We start from the raw sequence: 20,285 nt of genomic DNA on the forward strand, positions 1-20,285 counted from the left end.
CCTTACATGCTGATTGTCATTAACATTTATCAGTCGTTATTTCAATACACATATACAAATTTTTTTATTATTTTTTTTTTCCTCATAAAAATATATTATTTATCTACTCTGTGTGTTTATAAGGTTTTTTTTTTTTATTTTTGTTTGTCTGTGTGTCTCAGCCCATTTTTTTTTTATCATTTTAATCATTTCATCATCAACAACATCATCACCTAATTTGACAACCATTATTACCCCAATTTTTGCATATATTTATCAACAATAATAAATAAACAAACAAATAATTAAATAACAATATAATCAGTGCAAAAAATTAATACAAACAATAAAAAAATAAACTAAAAAAAAAAATACACTTTGGAGTAATTTGATTAGTTGTTTTTCTTTTTTTTAAATTTATTATTATATTGATAACTGACGTTTATAGCTTAGTATATTTTTTAATATATATTTTCAAGTGTTAAAACAATAAATAATAATCTTAATAATAATAATAAATCATCATCAATGGAAGGAACATTAAGTAAATGGACAAATGTTGTTAAAGGATGGCAATATCGTTGGTTTGTTCTTGATGATAATGCAGGATTACTTTCCTATTACACGGTGATTTATTTTATATATTTATTAATTAATAATAATACTAATTATATATGTTGTTATTAATATTACTAATATATTTTTAGAGTAAAGAAAAAATGATGAGAGGTGCACGTCGAGGTTGTGTTAGATTAAAAGGTGCTGTTATTGGTATTGATGGTGAGGATGATAGTACATTTACAATAACATCATCATCAATTGATGATCCAAAAGTATTTCATTTTCAAACAAGAAATTGTGATGAACGTGAAATATGGGTTCGTGCACTTGAAGATACTATTTCTCGTCATTCTCATGCGGTAATTAATAATATTGTTTATTTGTTTTTAAAAAAAAAAGAATATGAATTATATGTTTATGTAAAATGTTACAGCGTTGGGATCCAAAAAAACGACCACCAAAAAAAGATTTTGATAAAAAAGTTGCTGAAGCTGATGCATATTTACAACTTTTAATTGATCAAATTAAATTAATTGAACAAAAACAAGCTAATTTAAATGATGAGAAAGATGAAAAGAAACAAAAATATATAAATATATTAAATCAAGCAAATGCAGTTTTAAATTCTGTTAAACATACAATTGTTCAATTACAAATAGCTAAAGTATAATATACAATTTAATTTGCATTCAATTTTTTTTTTTATTTATGCCCTTGTCATTCAAATTTATGGGCTATATTTTATATTAATATTTTATATATTTTTATAGAATACTGCTATACCTGTTAATGGAATTTATCGAGGTCCAACTGAAACTTCAATAAATACTAGTAGCAATCAATCACTCTCATCACTTGGTAATTAAATATTAACATATAAATAATAATAATTTAATTATATAATTATATAATTTATTATATTTATTTATTTAATTAGCTACTGTTAAACTTCAAGAATCAACAGTACAAAGTGATATTGAAGTTGGATCTGAATGTCTTGAACCACGAGTACTAACTCTACCCAAAGATTTACCAGTACCTGAATTTTCATATTCATCATCAGATGATGATGATGATTTTTATGATGCTGCTGATGATATATATACATCACCTTTAGTTTCTCAAAATCATACATCAATGCAAGTTTATTCTATTTTCTTATTTTTCCAACAATCTCATCTAAATTTTTACATTTAATATTCAAATTTACATTATTTATTAATAAATACTAGTATTATTTATCAATAAATACTATTATTTGTTATAATAATTTAATATATTGTTGTTATAATCGATACAGTGATCGTGAAATCAAGAAGAATCAAAACAATCATAAAAATGAATCATCTGTTGACATTGATAACAGAGATAATTCTAGAATTCAAACAAAAGCACCAATTAAAATTGATGGATCACTTGATTACGATGGTAAGTCATTAAACAATAATCATATTTAATTATAATTATTAATTATAAAATTTAAAAATTAACAAACAAGTAGATATTGTTGTAAGTTGACTTTACCGATTATTTAACTTTATTGATTAACCGTGAGACACGTGACCGCCATCAATATGTTCCAGCATATATATATCATCATCATCATCACCGTCATATCTACCTAGCTATATATAAATTCACATACATGCTCTATAATAGACACAGTTGTCATACTATTGTGCAAAGAGCAAAAAAAAAAAAAAGTTATAAAAAATAATCGCTAAATATTACAAGTTTTTTTTTTTGTGTTAACTTCTTTTTATTAACAAAAATAATTATTATTGTCGTGCAAAATGATGTCTGATAAAAATAAAATTAATAAAAATTCATTGATTATTTTGGTAGCTAATAGTTTTGATGTGTTTCGAAATAAAATTTTAATTAGATTTTTTTATAAACACACGGAAATGCCAAGATTTAAAAATTTTTGAAATTTTATAAAATTAAACAGCTAGAATTAATAATATAAATTGAAAAAAGAAAAAGACATTTTAATTTATATTAAAATAATAATATAAAATGGATTGTGAGTTTATTTTATTTATAAAATGTTCAATTAAATACATAAATAAATATAAATTTTGTTTATTTACAGCATTATACGAGGAAGAAAGTGAGCCAGAAAGTAAGTTTTTTAATTTGTTAATAAGTATATAAATAAATTTTTTTAACAATTAAATTTTACAGTGGATTCAATGGAAAGTCATGGTTCAGTTGTAACACATTTAATATCACAAGTTAAAATTGGAATGGATTTAACAAAAGTTGCATTACCAACTCATATACTTGAAAGACGTTCATTACTAGAAATGTATGCTGATTATTTTGCACATCCAAAACACTTTGTTAGTATTGCTGATATGAAAACACCAAAAGAACGTATGATACAAGTTATGAAATGGTATTTATGTAGTTTTCATGCTGGTAGAAAATCAAGTGTTGCTAAAAAACCATATAATCCAATACTGGGTGAAATATTTCGTTGTCATTGGGAATTAAATGGTACAACAAATACAGATTCACCAGCAAAAACAACAACAACAATTGGTAAAAATGGACCAGTACCATGGTGTCGTGATAATCAACTTTCATTTATTGCTGAACAAGTATCACATCATCCACCTGTTAGTGCATTTTATGCTGAGCATTGTTCTAAAAAAATAAGTTTTAATGCTCATATTTGGACAAAAAGTAAATTTCTTGGACTAAGTATTGGTGTACATAATATTGGTAAAGGATGGGTTAATGTATTGGAATATGGTGAAGAATATGTATTAACATTTCCAAATGGTTATTGTAGATCAATATTAACTGTTCCATGGATTGAACTTGGTGGTACTGGTACAATAACATGTGCACAAACTGGCTATCAAGCAACTGTTGAATTTTTAACAAAACCATTTTATGGTGGTAAAAAAAATCGTATTAATTGTCAAATTAATCAACCAGGTGATAAAAAACCATTTTTAATAATAACTGGTGAATGGAGTGGTATTATGGAAGCTAAATATAATGATGGTAGAACTGAATTATTTGCTGATGTAACACAAATGCCAGCTGATAGAAAACTTGTTAAACCAGTATGTGAACAAGAAGAATTTGAATCAAGAAAAGTATGGCGTGATGTTACTGTTGGTTTAAAAATTAATGATATGGAAAAAGCAACTGAAGCCAAGTGTCTTATTGAACAAAAACAACGTGATGAAGCTAGACTATTAAAAGAAAATAATCAACAATGGCAAACAAAAGTAAATATTTATATTATTAATTTTTATATTATATAAATTATTATTATTAATTTAATATATTTATTTTTTTTATTATTAATTATAGTTCTTTAAAGAAACCAAAGATGCAAGTTGGGTGTACACATCACCACTGGCTGAAAGATTACGATCAACTTCTAATTTAGAAAATTGATTTTAAATTTTATAAAATAATTGTATTAAAGAAAATAAAGTAAAATAATAATCAGGGCCTATTATCAAGGTGCTGTTAAATTTTTACAAAATATTTTAAAGAAAAATTATATATATAAAATGTGAACAAATGTGTGAGCAAGAGAAATAAAAAAAAAAAAAACTAGCAAATAATAATTAATCATAGAAAATTATAATTTTAATAATCATTGGAGATGGGTCTGCAACAAATTGTTATATTATAAATTAGTTTAGTAATAATAATTCAGGAAAAAAAGAGTAATAATTATAATAATTAAATAAAAAAACAAGATATATTAACAAAAAAAAATATATTTATATTGTCTCTGTGTTGTTTTTTTTATATTTTATAATTTAAATTTGTTCGCTGTTAAATGACATAGCCAATATGATAATCATCAAGTAATCTATAAATTGGTGGTATTCTACAAGATGTTGAAATAAGATGTTCAATTGCAGCATTAAAAGATTTTAAACTAATTTTACATGTTATTATATCATTAGAATTTTTATTATCAATATTTTTCATTTCAATATTATCATGTTTATACATAATTTTAATAGCTTGTATATTTTTGAGTATATTTCTTGTTGATTCTTCAATTAAAATTGTAAGATTTTTTTCTAATAATTTAACAAATAATATTGATTTATTATTATGTTCATTTGCAATAAATATTATTTGTTTATATTCATTATTAATACATGATATTAGTGCTGATTTAAAATCATCAATTGGAGTTGTTTTTATATTATAATCATTGTCTGTTGATGATAAATATTCTAATGAATGATTCCAGAATTTAATTGAATTTGGAATATCTGGACTTTGAACACCAAGTACAGATAAACATCTATTACAAACAACATCTTGTTCATTGTATTTCATTTTATCTAGAAATATTTTATTTGATAATAAACAATAATGTGAACCATAAAGATAATCATGTTCACGTGGTGCTAGTAACATTTTAACATTACTTAAATCAATTTTGTCATCATTATTATGACTGTGATTACAGCCACAAAACCATTCACATGGATCACAGTCATCACTTGGCAATGGAAGAATTCTTTTAAATTCAATATCAGATTTTGTTAATACATTTTTACAACATTGACAAGCTATGATAATTTTTGTACATTTCAATGGTTTATTATATTTTAATATTGTTTTATTATCATTACTATCAATTGTTAAAAATTCAGTTTTTAATGTACCAAATGTTGAATCTGATGGTTTTGTTTGTACTCTAAATGTAATCCATGTACCAGCAACATTTAATGATGATAATGTTTCTGGAATAATTGTTATATTTGGTAAATCAATATTAAATTTTAAATTTGATATATTTACTAAAATTGATGTGTTTCTAAGACGTAATTGAATGTGTTGATTATCAGATGATTTATCAAGTAATATAAAGACATTGCACGATTGTATACGTTGTCTTAATTCAATTGTCATGTGCTCCATTCCTTAGCTTGATCACTTTATTACACTTTGTTTATTTTTTCTATTATCACAGCTTGTTATCATGATTAATTTATCTAGCTTATGGTTTATTTTTTGTTTATGATGGTCCTTTATATTCTTTTCTACACTTTTGTGTTTGTAATTTTTTTATTTAAAGCTTATTCACAAACACATAACCTAAAAATACAATGTTTATTAATTTTTTTTTTATTTTATAAATTATATTTATGATTATTATTGTTTAAATACCTTTGTTGTTATTTAATATTTGATAGCTTATAGTATTAGAATTATTACGGAAGAAAATAATTGAAATAGAATTAAAAAATTATTAAAAAAGATGAAAGTTTAAAGGTGAATTTGTTGGGTGGATTTTCATTGAAAATTGAAATAATTGTCGCTGACGCTGACAGTCGCTGATCCACCACAACAAGGACAACGATATTCTGAAAAAAAGAGTGAGAGAATTTCTGACATCTTTTTTCAGAGTGGCAATTAGTTTTCTGTGAGAAAAATTATTTTTTTTGTATTAAAAAATAATGGCAGCCCGAAAAACAATTAATGCCATTAATTGGGGAGCAATTGCTGAACGTTTAGCAGAAGCTGATAAACCAATTTTTGCAAGTTTCAGATCAAAATCAGACTTGTATCTCAGACGGTAATTATTTAATTTTTGTTATGTAATATTTTTTCAATAATGATTTTTTGCATATTTAATTAATTTATAAAAACAAATGAATGTTGTAATAATAATTAAAAAGATTAATAATATTGTTGGACAACAAGACACAACAACAATGACAATAATATATTTTTAAACTCCAAAAAAATATTGTTTAACCTCAAAAGTAAATTGAATTATCATTATTTATTTTTAGTATGCAACAATATCCAGAAAATGTACCAAAAATTGATTGGGCACTTTACAAAAAGCAAGTTCCAGTTGCTGGAATGGTAGATAATTTTCAAAAAGAATATGAATCTTTGAAGGTTAATTATCCAGCTGATAAATACACTTCAATTGTTGAAGAGCAAGAAAAAGATGCTGTAAGTTTTATCATCATCATCAACATCTAGCTTAATTGTTAATCATATTTTAATAAATTTTATTTATTTCATTCAGGCATCACACGTTGCAAAATTCATGAAAGAATCACAAGAACGTATTGCTAACTTCCAATCTGAAATAACAAGAATTTCAAGTTTGATGCCATTTGATCAAATGACAATGGAAGATTTTGCTGAAGCATATCCAGATGAAGCATGGAATCCAGATAAACCAACAATCTGGCCACATATTCCAGAATATCAACCTGGTGATGAACCAGAACCAATTCCAGCACCAGATCATTAATTCATTATTATTTGTTTAAAAATTATCTTTGTAGTTCAATGTAAAACAAGGAACATAAAAAAAAAAAAAAGTCTCAATCAACAAATAATGTTGAATCTTTGGAAAATATTTCTTAAATAAATATCCAATTCATTCGAAATTTACTTGCTGATTTTTTTAACTTAAAATTAATTATCATCATAAAAACACAAAGATAAATAAACAAGACAATAATAAATAATACAAATATTATTTCAACAGACAACATTTATTATAGTTTCAATTTTAAAGATATAATTTTAAACTTTTTTTTTTAATTAAAAGGAATGTCATAGATACAGGCAGTTTTACGCAAAATCACATAAATAATTTTTCATTTTTCATAGTATATATATATCGAAAATTTAATATTAATTCATAAATATTATTATTATTTTTAAAAACATGAATCAATGATTTAATAATAGTTATTAATTAACTCTTTGGAATTATCTAAAAATGATTATTAATTTCTAATTGATAATTATGAATGTTTTTTTTTTTGTTTAATTATCTTTCCATTGATGGAACAATAAGTCCTTTGATAATATCGAAACTATTACCATCAGGATGAACAGTCATTATTGTTCCATTATTTTTTTCAACTTGTAAAAATCCAAAATCATCGATTCCACGAATTTTTACATTTTCTATATCACCATTTTTTGATACCACACTAATATCAGCATCTCTAAAAATACAAAATTAATTAATAACTTATAAAATGAAAATAATAATGATTAATTTACTTACGTATGAATCCAGTACTCATAATAAAGATCATTAAAATAATCAATATTATTATTTTGTACTTTATCAATGATATTTTCAAGTTCAGTAAATATTAGTGCAAAAAATTTTTCATAACTTATATGTGATAAATTTTTATTATATTTTTTATTATGTTTATCAATGATATTATTTAAACTGCTTGTTGGATAGTCGTTTGATAAATTAACACCAACACCTATAACACCATCAACATCATCATCATTAAACAAACAATAATAAAATAATAATATTGTTGAAAAATAATTACCAATATTGCAAATTGCTTTTTTAGATTCAATCAATGTTGTAACAACAAGTCCACCAAGTTTAATTTGATTACCAGCATAAATATCATTTGGCCATTTTATTCGTAAATCAATATTCTAAAAAATAATAATTTCCATATTAAAAACTAATGTTTAAATAGAAAAATAAATTATGTTTACCTCATAACCAGGTAGCGTTTTAACTGCTGATATAATTGCAACAGAAACTAAATTTTGTAATATTGGTAAATGACAGCCAATGTAAGAATTAATTGGTATATGAATTTGAATTGTAAACATTGCACAACCAATTGGACTTAACCATATATTTTTTCCTCTACCTTGTCCTTGAGTTTGTCGTCGTGGAATAACAACAAGACCATGTTCAAGTTGACAACCATTAACAACATCCATTGATGATGTCATGATATTTGCATAAATAACAAGTCTACCAAGTTCTTTTGTTTTTAAATTTTCAAAATAATCAATTGTTGAAAAATTATCAGGACATTGATGTATCATTATTGGTAATATATTTGATGAAGCCTTGATTATTTTATCATTACCAGAACAAAATTGTAATTGTAATTTTTTCATTTGAAGTATATTATTATCTTTAATTTTATTTTTTAAATTATCAAGCATTCTTAATTTAAATTCATGTCTACCAAGAAAAAACCCCGATTCAAATATTGGCTCTTCATGTAAATTTTTATTAACATCCATTGATAAATGAACAGATAATAAATCACTTAAAATTTCAAGTCTTGCTGTATTACTTTGTTTAAGTGTTTGATATTTTATTTCTTCACATTCATATTGTGATGGATCAGCTTCAAGATGAATTTGTGAAAATACAATTTTACCACCACTATTTGATAAATCAGCTAATACAATACTTGGTGTATGCCATGTTTCTTCTGTTCCCAATACTTCAATATGAAAATTATGTATTTTACCATTTTTATCACGTAAATTTTCTGATACTGGTATATTTGTTTTTTCTTTTGGTAATTTTTGTATCTTATAATCTTCTTGATCTTGTGAAAATGATCGCAATTTTGTTGGTGATGCTTGATAACAAAATATATGATGCATTAATTGTACATTTTTCCATTTACCATATGAAAATCTAACAAGTTCATGTTCACGTACTTCAGCTGTTTTAAATGATGGTAAAATATATTTTAATGCATCTGAACATAATGTCAATATTTTACCACCTTTTATTATATATTCAATTATTTGATTTGCAATTTCACCATCAACATTACCACATATTATTAATAAATTTGTTTGATCAATCCATATATCTTTTTTAGCATCATTTGATGATAATTCATAAATTGTATATTTATCCATATTTAATGATAATTCAAGTACTTTTTTTATATTTTCTTTGGCAATTGTATTATCAGCGTAAATTAAAACATTTGGTGGTTTTATTGTTTTATCAAATGAATCAAATTTTTTATCTTTCAATATTGATAATTGTTTTCTTGGAGGTTTTTGTGGTGTAGCTGTGTTTGATGAATTTTTATTTTTTTGTGATGATGATGGTGTTGTTGGTGGTGGTATTGATGGTTCATCAATTTTACAACATTGTTTCTTCATCAAAACTAATTAATGTAATACTATCATGATTGATTACATGATTGATCAAGTTCATCATCAATATAATCATGGATGTATCTATTTTTAAAACAACAGGCTGTTGAAGACTAACAAGTTGACAACCTGGATGAATAATAATACCTGGTAGTGTATCAATCTCAAAAGACGTTCCATTTTGAGCAACATGTCTAGCAGTACTGCTAAATATTTTAAGTTTATTAATATGCTCTTGCCATTGTGCTTTACCAACTAATCTTTTATCACAAAGAACAATTGATTTTCCAATATTATAACTACATGGTTTACCTGTTATAGTTACTGATTCAATTCTTTTAAGTATCATTCCATTATTAATATAACATTGATTTTGCATAAGTGCTATTGAAAGCTTTATCAAATGATCAATATCAGTTTCAATTATTATAGCAAACACCTTGTCAACTGTCCATGCTACTGCATGACCATAATTTTCTAACTTTGTTAATTCAAAAAATGCATTTGGACAATAATTTTCAATATCTGCCTCAATTAGTACATGCATTTTTGTATCATCTAATATTTTTGGCTGTTCAATTGTTTTACTGATGTTCATGTAAAGAGGAAAATTCCATTGACCTGGTACATATAACAGCCATTCATTAACATCAATTTTTTGCTATTAAATTAATACAAAAAAAAAATTATAATTATTATGAGATTAAAGTTGTATTATATTTGATTTTTTTAATAATCACATACCAATGGATATATTGTGCATAGCCTTTTGTCTCCTTGACACCAAAGAAGGTCACCAAGTTTTGCAATACTCTTATTACTGCATAAATGAGAGCTGAGTAAATCATCATGATTATCTGATTTTTTATCATCTTTTTCTAAGAAAAATAAATCAATTTAATTAAATTATATAGTATACTTGTTATATAATAAAATAAATTACCATCTTTTATAAAATCTGGTGGTTTTATGTGAAACATTATTGATGGTTTTGTTGTATCTAATCCAATATTTAGAACAGCTGTAAAACGAGCTTTCAATGATGACAGCTTCCATGCTTGTACCCAAGTTGATACCATGTAGAATACTGTTAACAACATATTGTTAATAATAATTTAGCTATTTTTATATTTATTTTGATTTTACAAGTTTGACAGACAATTTATTAATAATTGTCTTTAAATGATATTTTTTAGTATAACCAAAATTATTGATTAGCATTTTCCATAGTTAATAAATTAGTTTTTATGTGTTAAAGCAGTGAGATGATCATATTATTATGCCAATATATTTTTGCACTTTGATTGTTGTACTTTGCATATATTTTTACAGCTATATTCATGAAACGTTACACCTAAAAATATAAAAAATTTATTTTTGTTTTTATATATTACATTTGAATTAAAGGAAATAGTATTTTTTTAGTTAATTATTATGTGTACTATAGGTGTGTTTTTATAGATTGTGTGTTGGAAAAAAATATAGATATTATTTACTCAATTATTACATACATGTGGAGCAAACAGTGCATATTATGAATTATTATGATGAATCTGTTAAAGTTGATGATTAAATATGTGATAATTATACAAGTGCATTCACTTTTTTATGCATTTTTTTTATGTAAACATAATGCAATTTTATAGATAAGGTCTAGGATGATACAGATAAGTCTGATGTTTTTTTTACTGATTATTTACGGAATTTTTACCGGGAGTAATTTTTAGCTAAAAAAAAAAAACAGATCTGCGCACTTTTACCAACAAAAAAAAATTCCCTAAAATTCTTGGAAAGAGAAAAGTGAAAATTAGCTAAGAAAATATGCAAAAATTTTAATGAATAAAAATCTGGAATTTAATTTCTTTTGAAATGGAAATTAATCATATTCACTCAGTTTTTTTTTTTTTGGTAATTCACCAATAAATTCATAATTTTATTAATTTAATTTTTCAAGATGAAATATATATATATAATTATTAATTAATACGTATTTTTTACAAGATAAATAAAAATTGCATAAATTTATCATCAGAATAATTTTGTTTTTTCTTTTTTTTATAACATCAGCATTAAAATAATAATATGTTACTTTCGATATAACTACAATTGAACATACTTATTAAAAAAAAAAAAAAATAATAATTATGAGTTTAATTTATTCAGTCTAGATTTATTACCTACTTGTAAATGCATTTTAATTTAATAATAATTTATAACTTATGACTGACACTGATCGAAATATAACAATATAATAATAATAATAATAATATTAACTATAATTTAAAATTTTTCTTTTCATAAGATTAAATTGTTTTTTTTTTCTTTTCTAAACATATATTGTATGCACTTACTTATTCTATAATAATTAATGTATATAACACAATTCTTACATATTATTATAATAATAATCCATCCAACAAACAATCATTTTACATTCATCTAATGCCAATTGAAATTAAATTACAATTGCGCCATTCATTATTATTTTTATTAAAAATTAATTTGGTCAAACGTTCACTGGTATTTTAAAATCATTAATTCTTTTTTTTTTTTTTTTAATCATTCATCGCATCATAATTAATCAACATAAATTATTTTTAATTTAAACACCTTTTTAACAATAGTAAAGGTGAAAATGAAAATATTTTTTATTTTCTACTCGCTGAACGTAATACCAGTCCTTGTGGAATTTTTATAGAATTTTTTTTTTTTTCTCACAAGTGCAAATACGTCGTACTCACGGAAATTTATATATGCAAAACAGATAAATAGAAATTGAACAAATAATTATTTTCTTAAACTATTATTATCATTATTATTTTCAATGCCTCAGTTGGCTTTTATATTTACAAAATATTTCAATGCAATGAATTGTATTTTTTTTTTTTCGTTTTTCATTTTTCTCGTTTAAATAATTTCGCTGAATATATCACTGAATGGCAGTGAAATTTTTAAATAAATAAATATAACCGGTTTTTTTTTTAACTTTTCTAAATTTTTTTTTTGCAAGCTCAGCATACTTGTAGCAATATTTAGAACGACAGAGATTACAATTAAGTAGAAGAGCTATTTATTTTTTTCTATCTCGAAAAACTAATTTTGATTAAAAGAAAAGTAAAAAAAAAATTTAACAACAACATCCTGATAGCAAAATAAACCATAAAAACAAAATATAGATAAAATATATATTATGGAAGAAAAAAAATGCATATTATTGCAACATTAATTATTATAATTTTTTTTGTTTTAAAACTTTTTCTATTATATGTATCACTACGCTTAGGCAATAATATTTAGATTGGTCCAATATTAATGGTGCCAGTATATATATTTATACCATTTCATATTTTTGTCATTAATAATTTCATCGCATTTGGCCAATATATTATTATTTATTCAAATGAATATTCTAGATTTACACTGATATATATTTAGTCAAGCATTTACGCTTAATATATAGTCTCGTAGTATAATTTTCGTTTTTCCTTAGCTTATACTAACTACTATCATTACTTGTCAAAATATGTATTACAGCCATTCGTACTCGTCGTTATAAAAACGCGTAGTATTTCAAGATTCAATTTATTTATTTAAAAAATAACTTATTAGTGTCATGCATTGAATAACAAAAAGAAATAATCTCTTCGTTATTTTATTCTTTCTCTTTATCAAATGGAAAAACACGCATATACATAAAGTATATTATGTACATATATATTTCACGTATCTAAAAAAAAAAAAAAATACAAAATAAACTACTACTTGTAATGATTGGACGTGTAAGTATCTCAAATGAATCTTGGTAGACCATTGCTAGATCTGTGATAAACATATGATGGTGGTGGACGTCCAGAAAAATGTCTTGAACGTTGATGAGGTTGTAATAGTGGATGATGAGGTCCAATACTACCAACATTACCACTACCATTATTACCATTAACATGCTGAAGAAGATGTGATGTACCATCACCAAGATCTAATTCAAGTTCTTGTTGTTCAACAAGTTGAAGTGCACCAAATGATGCTGTTGCCATTGCAACATCTGGCATTATTCCAGACAAATGACTTTCACCACAAGAATTATTATCTTGTTCCTGATTAATTCATTAAATATTTATTAACAAAAATATTTTATATATAAAATAAATAACAATAGTATTACCTCATCTGGAAGCCTGTAATTATCACTGCCTTCAGTAACCACAGCTGGTAGCTCATGTCGAAGACCATAGGACGAATTTGTTCTTGAAAATGTCATATTTCTACTGTAACAAACTGGAACTGTTGCATTTGTGTTGACATTAATATTTGCTGTGTTTATTGCTTCCATATTTTCAATACTATTTATGTTTTCTTCATGATCAGCATTTCCATAACACGCAGCATTCTATATTTTTTTTTTTAAAATATAATTATATTTATAAAAACATTGTATTGGTTTTATTATATAATAAATAGATTGTATTATAAAAAGATAATAATTGTAATGAATTATCATGATAACTTGAGACAAGGCCTGTGGCTTTTATTGATGGCCTCAATTTTAAATCAACATACAGACCATGTAAATGGATATATAGAGTCATCAAAAATCATCAATTTATCTTTAAACATTGTATACACAAATGCACATAATCAATGAGATTATGTTATCATTGAAGTAATGAACAGAAAAAAAATTCAAAATCATATCAATTTAAACAAAGATAGTCTAATGCTTGTTGACAAAAATAAAAAGAAAAAGAAATCAATTAATAATTAAAAATAATGATACAATAATAATAAGATTTATGATAGGGATTTTATTTGCAAATTAAACAAGTAGGTCGATGAAATAAAAATTCCATTGAATTTAATTTATATTGAATGGGGGAAAAAAATAAAGGGTTCAAAGTCAAGCGACAACTAAACAGAGTCTCAGTTGTCATTTTAACACTGGCAAACTCGTAACACACTTCTCTCACTCACTGCAAAATTAAATAATAAAAAAAATATATTTTCAACACTTTGAGTATATTCTATTTTAAGCAGGCAATATTATTCAACAGGCTTTTAAGTTAAAGCCAATTATATAAAAGACTTTAAATATTTTTTTTTTTTTTCATTCATTATTTTGGTAAGTCAAGTAGAATAATTTATTTCTGTTTTTTATTTTTTAATTTAAAAACAAATATAGTATATTTAAATTAAATAATTTCGAAATGTAATATATTTAAATTAAATAATTTCGAAATATAATATATTTAAATTAAATAATTTCGAAATATAATTAATTATATTTGAATTATTTATTTTTTTATATCAATTTATTTATATTAATAAAAATTAATGGGGGAAAAAAATATATATATATATTGATAGCATGATTAATTCATCAAATAGTTTATTAACTTCAACTCAAGGTCACTGGAATGCAGTATACATTGCGTTAAAGATAAATTACCGTTCAACTGAATGCTGCTATTTTTTTTTTGTAAAATAAAAAATTAAACCAGTTTAATAGTAATTTAATGTTCAAAGACCTATCGTAAAGTTATATATTTACAAATAATAAAAGCTTCCTGTTTTTTATTTTAAAATATGTATATATTTTTTTGAACTTTAATTTTAAATAAATTAAAAAATACTTGAACAACGACTTGTTATGTAATGATGTTAATATATTATTATTTTTTTTGAATGATGAAATTGCAGAAATGTCAAAAAAGGAAGAAGATCTACCGGTGAAAGAAATAAAATCATTGATAAAAAATGTAGTTGGTGATGATTTTGAAATAATAAAAAAAGATTGGAAATATTTGACTGATCCTGGTGAAAATTTTGGAAGTCTTATATTTGCAATTAAACTTGAAATAATGAAAAATAATAAAAATGAAATATTACATATTGTTGCTAAACTTCCACCACCATCATTGTATTTAATAAAATTATTCAACAGTCCATTTTCATTTAAAAAAGAACTTGTATTTTATCGTGATTTAACACCGGCATTTATACAATTACAAATTGATAATGGTATTAAAAATCCAGAAGATAGTTGGATTGGACCAAAATATTATGGTGGACGTTGTGGTTTGGTTGATGATGTATTTGATACACAAGCAAGTATTGTACTTGAAAATTTAAATTATTCAGGATTTAAAATGATTGATAGATTAACTGGTTTAACAAAATTACAAACTGAATATGCTGTTAAAAAATTAGCAAAACTTCATGCACTTGCTATTGCAATGAGAGAACAAAAACCAAAAATATTTAATAATTTAGTATTACCAGCACTTGAAAATGTTGCTAATGAACATGCTAAAGAATGTTTAATGGATATGATTAAAAAATCAGTTATGGATTTGGGTAATATAAATGAAGCTAAACCATATATGGATAAGGTACAATGGACAATTGATAATGCACCAAAAATTGAAGAAAAAATGGTACACGATAAAAAATGGTATACATTTGTACACAATGATTTTTGGGTTAATAATATGATGTTTAAATTTGGCAATAATGATGAAATTTTAGATATGAAAATCATTGATTTTCAGCTGGGTTTTTATGACTATGGTGTTAAAGATTTAATATTTTTTTTAATGTCAAGTCCAAATTGGGAAATAACTGGTGATATATTTGATGAAATGATTAATATTTATTATAATGAATTTATAATGTTATTAAAAACTTTCAATGTTTATACTCAAGATTATACGCATGAAAAATTTTTACAATTAGTTGATCAATGTGGACCATCAAAACTTGCACAATGTTTAATGATGACACAAGTTATTAAATCAATACCAGGATCAGCTCCAAAAATAGAAACAATTGAAAATAAAGAATCATTTTTAAAAATTGGTGGAGGTCAAATTTATCATGATAAACTTATTCAATTATTATATATATTTAAAAAACGTAATTGGTTATTATCAAAATAATTTAATAATTGTTTTTTTCTTATATAAATAATAAAAATTATATATATATTTACCTCAAGTAAATCAGCAACAGCATCTGGAAGATTAAATTCTCGTACAACACGTAATCTTATTTGACAATTAATTTCATGTCTACATGATAATGATAAACTTGTAGCTCTTTGACAACTTGGTGATTGTCTAAGTTTTTGTTCACGTTTTAACATTGCCGCCATTGTCATTGAATCTGGAACTGTTGTATATATTTTTTTTTTATTATAAATAAATTAAGCTCAATAAAAAGACAATAATAAAACTCAATTACCAGGAAGTGCAGCAGCAAGTACATCAACACCAACAGCTCCTCTTGATCTTGGTTTTTCATCAACCATATATAATGTATCTGGTATATCAGGAATATATCTAGCTCTTCGTAATCTTACTGATTCAACTTCTTGAATAGTATGCTCCTCAACAAGTCCCTTTAAAATTGTTGTTATTTTAATAAATATAAAATTAATAAATAATGTAATTTTAATGTAATATATAAATATATAAATTTTAATAAAATATTACCTTAATTTCTTCATAATAGGGCATGAATAATCTTGGTCTAACAAATAGTCCATTTCTTTTACCTCCTCTAATCCATGCATTTGGTCGTAAATTTTCTCTTTCATCACCAATCATATGACTTGGTGGTGTTGATACTAATCCACGTCTAATAGCTTGTGTTAATATTTCACTATTTGATGGTAATACATGATCAACTCTAACAAGTTGTAATAATTCACTTAATATTTCACGTAATTCAATATCACATAAATCTCTTTTTTTAATACCTTTTCTAGCAACTGAATGTACAGTATGACTTAATATATTTGGTTCACGATCTTCCATTCTTCTAACAAGTTCATGTTCACCCCATTTTAATACAGCTTGTAATACTTCAAGTTCACTTGCTTGTAAAAAATTACTTTTTAATACATTAACAAGATGTACATGATCAATTTGATAAAATACAATACTTGTTGTTATTGTTTGAAATTCTTCTCTAAGATAATGTAAAGCTTGACGATGTACCCATGCTGAACCATGTGGTTGATTACCCCAACGTAATACAATTGATAATGATTCATGACTAAGCCATTCAAGTATTAAATCTTCACAACCTTGTGATAATATATCAAGTTCAAGAAATCTACCAATTTGATATAACTCCATGGCTTCTTCAAGTGGACTTGGACGCATTCTACCAGTATGTGTTAATGCTTGTACTTCACTTAAACTACCAGCACTATTACCACAACCAGAACCACGTAATATTAATGATAAATCAACAGTATCAAGATATAAAGCATGTAGTAAGACACGTGCATATCTTTTTGGAATAACTGATTCATCTAATACAATTCGTGTTGGTATATGTAATGCTCTTTCTGTATGATCTTCACCTGATCTTGTTCTACGTTGTATTAAATTACGAAAAAATGTTGAACGTGCTGATAATATTGCTTTATGACATGGTAATTCAAGTTTTGGTCTAAAACCATATTCTGAACTACCACTATCTGGTCTTTGATAATCACCATCAGATGTAAATACAAGTGCTGCATCAGCATAATCACCAGTATCAAGTAAATATCTAAGATCATTTTCTAAATTATTTGGTGTACCAAATTCTTCACCAAGACGTCGTAATATATTAATATCAATTGATGAATCATGAGTACAAATATCACCAGTATATAAATATCTAAGTAAAGCTGAAAATATATGTACTTCTAAATTTGGTGTTCTAAGATCAAGACATATACGTGCACCATAACCAGGACAACCAGCAAGTAATTCACGAAAATATGGACAACGTGCTGATAATAATGCTCTATGTACTGGAAAACATGTACCACGATATACTAAATCAACATCAGTACAATGTTTATAATCATATAATGTTGATAAATCTTGTTTAAATGTTGTTGCTGGTGGACGTGCTAATTCAGCTTGTACATGAAGATCTTTTAATGCTGCTAATGCTTCATATTCTTCTAATAAACCATTTATTTCTAATGGATTCCATGATGATACTAATTCACGTATAACACGTCCATGATCACAAGCTTTTGATGTTCTACGACGACGAATAAATTTTTTTCTTAATGTAGCAAAACCAGTTGCTTTTTTTTTTCTTTCTCTAAATTAAATAAAACAATTAATTATTAATAAATTTATTTAATTAATATAATATATTTATTCAACTAACCGTACACCAATACAAAATTGATCTGTATTATTTCCTGAAGAAGATAATCTTGCTGCTTGAATCGGATCACCTCCGACAGCAGCAACATTTGACGAAGCAGATGCTCCCATTCTATGGGTCATACGGATATTACCATCATCATCATCAACATCATCTTCATCATCACCAGTAACATTTTCAATAACTCTATTAACATTGTCATTATTATCATCACTATTACAATAATTATTATTTTGTCTCAATGCTCCAGACCAACAATTTCTTTCTACTCTATCTACACCTTCTTCGTCGCCACGTAATGCACACGGTATCAAGAATCGAAATACGTTCATCGCTTACCCAAACGCAAGCCTGAAAAATTAAATTATTTTTATTTTAGACAAATAGACAAATAATAAGGACAAGCATTCAAGTAGGTCATGCTTTAATACTCAATATTATTATTTCGATTTCAATGTCACATTAAAATTCATGAATTTAATAAATCATTATCATCATTTTTTTTTTTTTTATCAAATCATTCACTATCATCTTGTGATCTAACGAAAATTTAATTTAATTTCTTTTTTTTTCATCAATACTTTTACAAGTGTTTATTTGTTTTTGTTTATTTTTTTGACAACTGTCAAACTTGCACAACTGTCAAATAGATTTCTAACAAATAAAAACAAACAAGTTTAAATAATTTTTTTTACAATAAAAAAAACTCGTCAAATATGTCAAAATATAAAATTTTTAATCAACAAATTTATTATTATTATTTAAACAAATAAAAACAGAGCATATTGACAAGATTTTTTTTTTGTATTTATTGTTTAAAAATATAATAAATAATTGATAATAAAAAAAAAAAAGTCAGCCATGTTTATAGTAAAATGGAAAATAAAAAAATTATTTAAAAAAAAAGAAAAAAAAATTGAAGCATTTCATAAGAGATGATTACTCAATTTTTTATTATTTTTTTTTAATTATAATTTTCTCACATATTATTTACATTGTGTTGGTCCGCCATGTCGAATATAACAATCGACGATGAAAAATATTCATCATCACAATCATTATTATCAATTGTTGTTTGGTACACTAATGATGTATTTACTCAATAAATATATTCGTCTTGCACTGATTTTTTTTTCTCTTTTTTTTATATTACTTTTTTATAATTGACAAATATATATATAGCAAAGTGTTCCACTACCACCACCATCAATTGAAAATATATTGAATTTTTTATTAAAACGTAAATTGATATTAATTAAACATTCACAATAACAAGTTCACATTACATTATTATCAATTCATTTGACATATTTTCACTGATGACTTTTGTGTTATTATTTATGATGATGATAAAATTTTTGTGTAATCTTTTCACTTTGTTGCATTTTAATTAGAAAAAAAAAAACAGAGAGTCATGGATATAGCGACCTCACTTGTTCACTAGTAGTAACTAAGCAAATATCACTATGCATTTTTCTCAACATAAAAAACATATAAGTAACTATTAATTTTTTTCGAAAATTTAAAAGAGAAAAAAAAATATATTTAATTATTCAAAAATAATTACAAGTTTAATTTTAATATTAATAATAATATTATATTTAAAATGAAAAAGAAATGAAGAAAAAAAAAAAGCT

At 24.3% G+C, this 20,285-nt stretch overlaps 6 protein-coding genes across 7 annotated transcripts; 3 read left to right on the plus strand and 3 right to left on the minus strand.

Moving 5' to 3' along the window:
• Positions 1 to 9: 9 nt before the first annotated feature.
• On the plus strand, positions 10 to 4,290 carry LOC122858079 (oxysterol-binding protein-related protein 9). Its single transcript, XM_044160753.1, has 9 exons — positions 10 to 606; positions 687 to 899; positions 974 to 1,204; positions 1,311 to 1,398; positions 1,478 to 1,679; positions 1,841 to 1,968; positions 2,636 to 2,665; positions 2,728 to 3,788; positions 3,874 to 4,290. Exons 1-9 carry the CDS (start codon positions 508 to 510, stop codon positions 3,958 to 3,960), a joined length of 2,139 nt encoding a protein of 712 aa, XP_044016688.1. The 5' UTR covers positions 10 to 507; the 3' UTR covers positions 3,961 to 4,290.
• Positions 4,291 to 4,307: 17 nt separating this feature from the next.
• On the minus strand, positions 4,308 to 5,822 carry LOC122858137. The gene is made up of 2 exons (XM_044160850.1): positions 5,707 to 5,822; positions 4,308 to 5,634 (listed from the first exon to the last, which is right to left on the minus strand). Exon 2 carries the CDS (start codon positions 5,455 to 5,457, stop codon positions 4,351 to 4,353), a length of 1,107 nt encoding a protein of 368 aa, XP_044016785.1. The 5' UTR covers positions 5,458 to 5,634; positions 5,707 to 5,822; the 3' UTR covers positions 4,308 to 4,350.
• Positions 5,823 to 5,878: 56 nt separating this feature from the next.
• LOC122858180 (ATP synthase subunit d, mitochondrial-like) lies at positions 5,879 to 6,889 on the plus strand. The gene is made up of 3 exons (XM_044160913.1): positions 5,879 to 6,115; positions 6,336 to 6,504; positions 6,581 to 6,889. The coding sequence occupies exons 1-3, from the start codon at positions 5,997 to 5,999 to the stop codon at positions 6,809 to 6,811; spliced, it is 519 nt and encodes a 172-aa protein (XP_044016848.1). The 5' UTR covers positions 5,879 to 5,996; the 3' UTR covers positions 6,812 to 6,889.
• A 119-nt stretch (positions 6,890 to 7,008) lies between these two features.
• On the minus strand, positions 7,009 to 11,166 carry LOC122856527 (biotin--protein ligase). Its single transcript, XM_044158202.1, has 8 exons — positions 10,986 to 11,166; positions 10,418 to 10,828; positions 10,219 to 10,352; positions 9,518 to 10,135; positions 8,047 to 9,474; positions 7,869 to 7,983; positions 7,583 to 7,796; positions 7,009 to 7,520 (listed from the first exon to the last, which is right to left on the minus strand). Exons 2-8 carry the CDS (start codon positions 10,572 to 10,574, stop codon positions 7,340 to 7,342), a joined length of 2,847 nt encoding a protein of 948 aa, XP_044014137.1. The 5' UTR covers positions 10,575 to 10,828; positions 10,986 to 11,166; the 3' UTR covers positions 7,009 to 7,339.
• Positions 11,167 to 11,364: 198 nt separating this feature from the next.
• On the minus strand, positions 11,365 to 20,057 carry LOC122858063 (BTB/POZ domain-containing protein 7). 2 transcript variants are annotated; one of them, XM_044160735.1, is made up of 7 exons: positions 19,632 to 19,779; positions 18,649 to 18,999; positions 16,962 to 18,579; positions 16,711 to 16,867; positions 16,460 to 16,638; positions 13,637 to 13,861; positions 11,365 to 13,568 (listed from the first exon to the last, which is right to left on the minus strand). In XM_044160735.1, exons 2-7 carry the CDS (start codon positions 18,978 to 18,980, stop codon positions 13,263 to 13,265), a joined length of 2,817 nt encoding a protein of 938 aa, XP_044016670.1. In that variant the 5' UTR covers positions 18,981 to 18,999; positions 19,632 to 19,779; the 3' UTR covers positions 11,365 to 13,262. The 2 variants fall into 2 exon arrangements, with proteins under 2 accessions (XP_044016670.1, XP_044016669.1); XM_044160734.1 differs by having other exon boundaries at positions 11,791 to 13,568; positions 19,643 to 20,057.
• On the plus strand, positions 13,859 to 16,591 carry LOC122858132. The gene is made up of 2 exons (XM_044160840.1): positions 13,859 to 14,590; positions 15,169 to 16,591. Exon 2 carries the CDS (start codon positions 15,171 to 15,173, stop codon positions 16,404 to 16,406), a length of 1,236 nt encoding a protein of 411 aa, XP_044016775.1. The 5' UTR covers positions 13,859 to 14,590; positions 15,169 to 15,170; the 3' UTR covers positions 16,407 to 16,591.
• Positions 20,058 to 20,285: the final 228 nt, after the last annotated feature.

This window comes from Aphidius gifuensis, linkage group LG5 (genome assembly GCF_014905175.1).
Source record: "Aphidius gifuensis isolate YNYX2018 linkage group LG5, ASM1490517v1, whole genome shotgun sequence".
In the NCBI taxonomy this organism is placed as follows: domain Eukaryota; kingdom Metazoa; phylum Arthropoda; class Insecta; order Hymenoptera; family Braconidae; genus Aphidius; species Aphidius gifuensis.

Excerpts from the sequence above, each read along its gene's own strand:
- LOC122858079 (XM_044160753.1), top strand. The coding sequence starts at position 508 with ATGGAAGGAACATTAAGTAAATGGACAAATGTTGTTAAAGGATGGCAA. Across the intron at positions 1,399-1,477 it reads TCAATCACTCTCATCACTTG|CTACTGTTAAACTTCAAGAA; the intron begins GTAATTAAATAT and ends TTATTTAATTAG. Across the intron at positions 3,789-3,873 it reads ATCAACAATGGCAAACAAAA|TTCTTTAAAGAAACCAAAGA; the intron begins GTAAATATTTAT and ends TATTAATTATAG.
- LOC122858137 (XM_044160850.1), bottom strand. The coding sequence starts at position 5,457 with ATGGAGCACATGACAATTGAATTAAGACAACGTATACAATCGTGCAAT.
- LOC122858180 (XM_044160913.1), top strand. The coding sequence starts at position 5,997 with ATGGCAGCCCGAAAAACAATTAATGCCATTAATTGGGGAGCAATTGCT. Across the intron at positions 6,116-6,335 it reads TCAGACTTGTATCTCAGACG|TATGCAACAATATCCAGAAA; the intron begins GTAATTATTTAA and ends ATTTATTTTTAG. Across the intron at positions 6,505-6,580 it reads AAGAGCAAGAAAAAGATGCT|GCATCACACGTTGCAAAATT; the intron begins GTAAGTTTTATC and ends TATTTCATTCAG.
- LOC122856527 (XM_044158202.1), bottom strand. The coding sequence starts at position 10,574 with ATGTTGTTAACAGTATTCTACATGGTATCAACTTGGGTACAAGCATGG. Across the intron at positions 10,136-10,218 it reads TATGCACAATATATCCATTG|CAAAAAATTGATGTTAATGA; the intron begins GTATGTGATTAT and ends TTAATTTAATAG. Across the intron at positions 7,984-8,046 it reads AAACGCTACCTGGTTATGAG|AATATTGATTTACGAATAAA; the intron begins GTAAACATAATT and ends ATTATTTTTTAG.
- LOC122858132 (XM_044160840.1), top strand. The coding sequence starts at position 15,171 with ATGTCAAAAAAGGAAGAAGATCTACCGGTGAAAGAAATAAAATCATTG.
- LOC122858063 (XM_044160735.1), bottom strand. The coding sequence starts at position 18,980 with ATGAACGTATTTCGATTCTTGATACCGTGTGCATTACGTGGCGACGAA. Across the intron at positions 18,580-18,648 it reads CAATTTTGTATTGGTGTACG|AGAAAGAAAAAAAAAAGCAA; the intron begins GTTAGTTGAATA and ends TATTTAATTTAG. Across the intron at positions 16,639-16,710 it reads ACTTGCTGCTGCACTTCCTG|TTCCAGATTCAATGACAATG; the intron begins GTAATTGAGTTT and ends TATATACAACAG.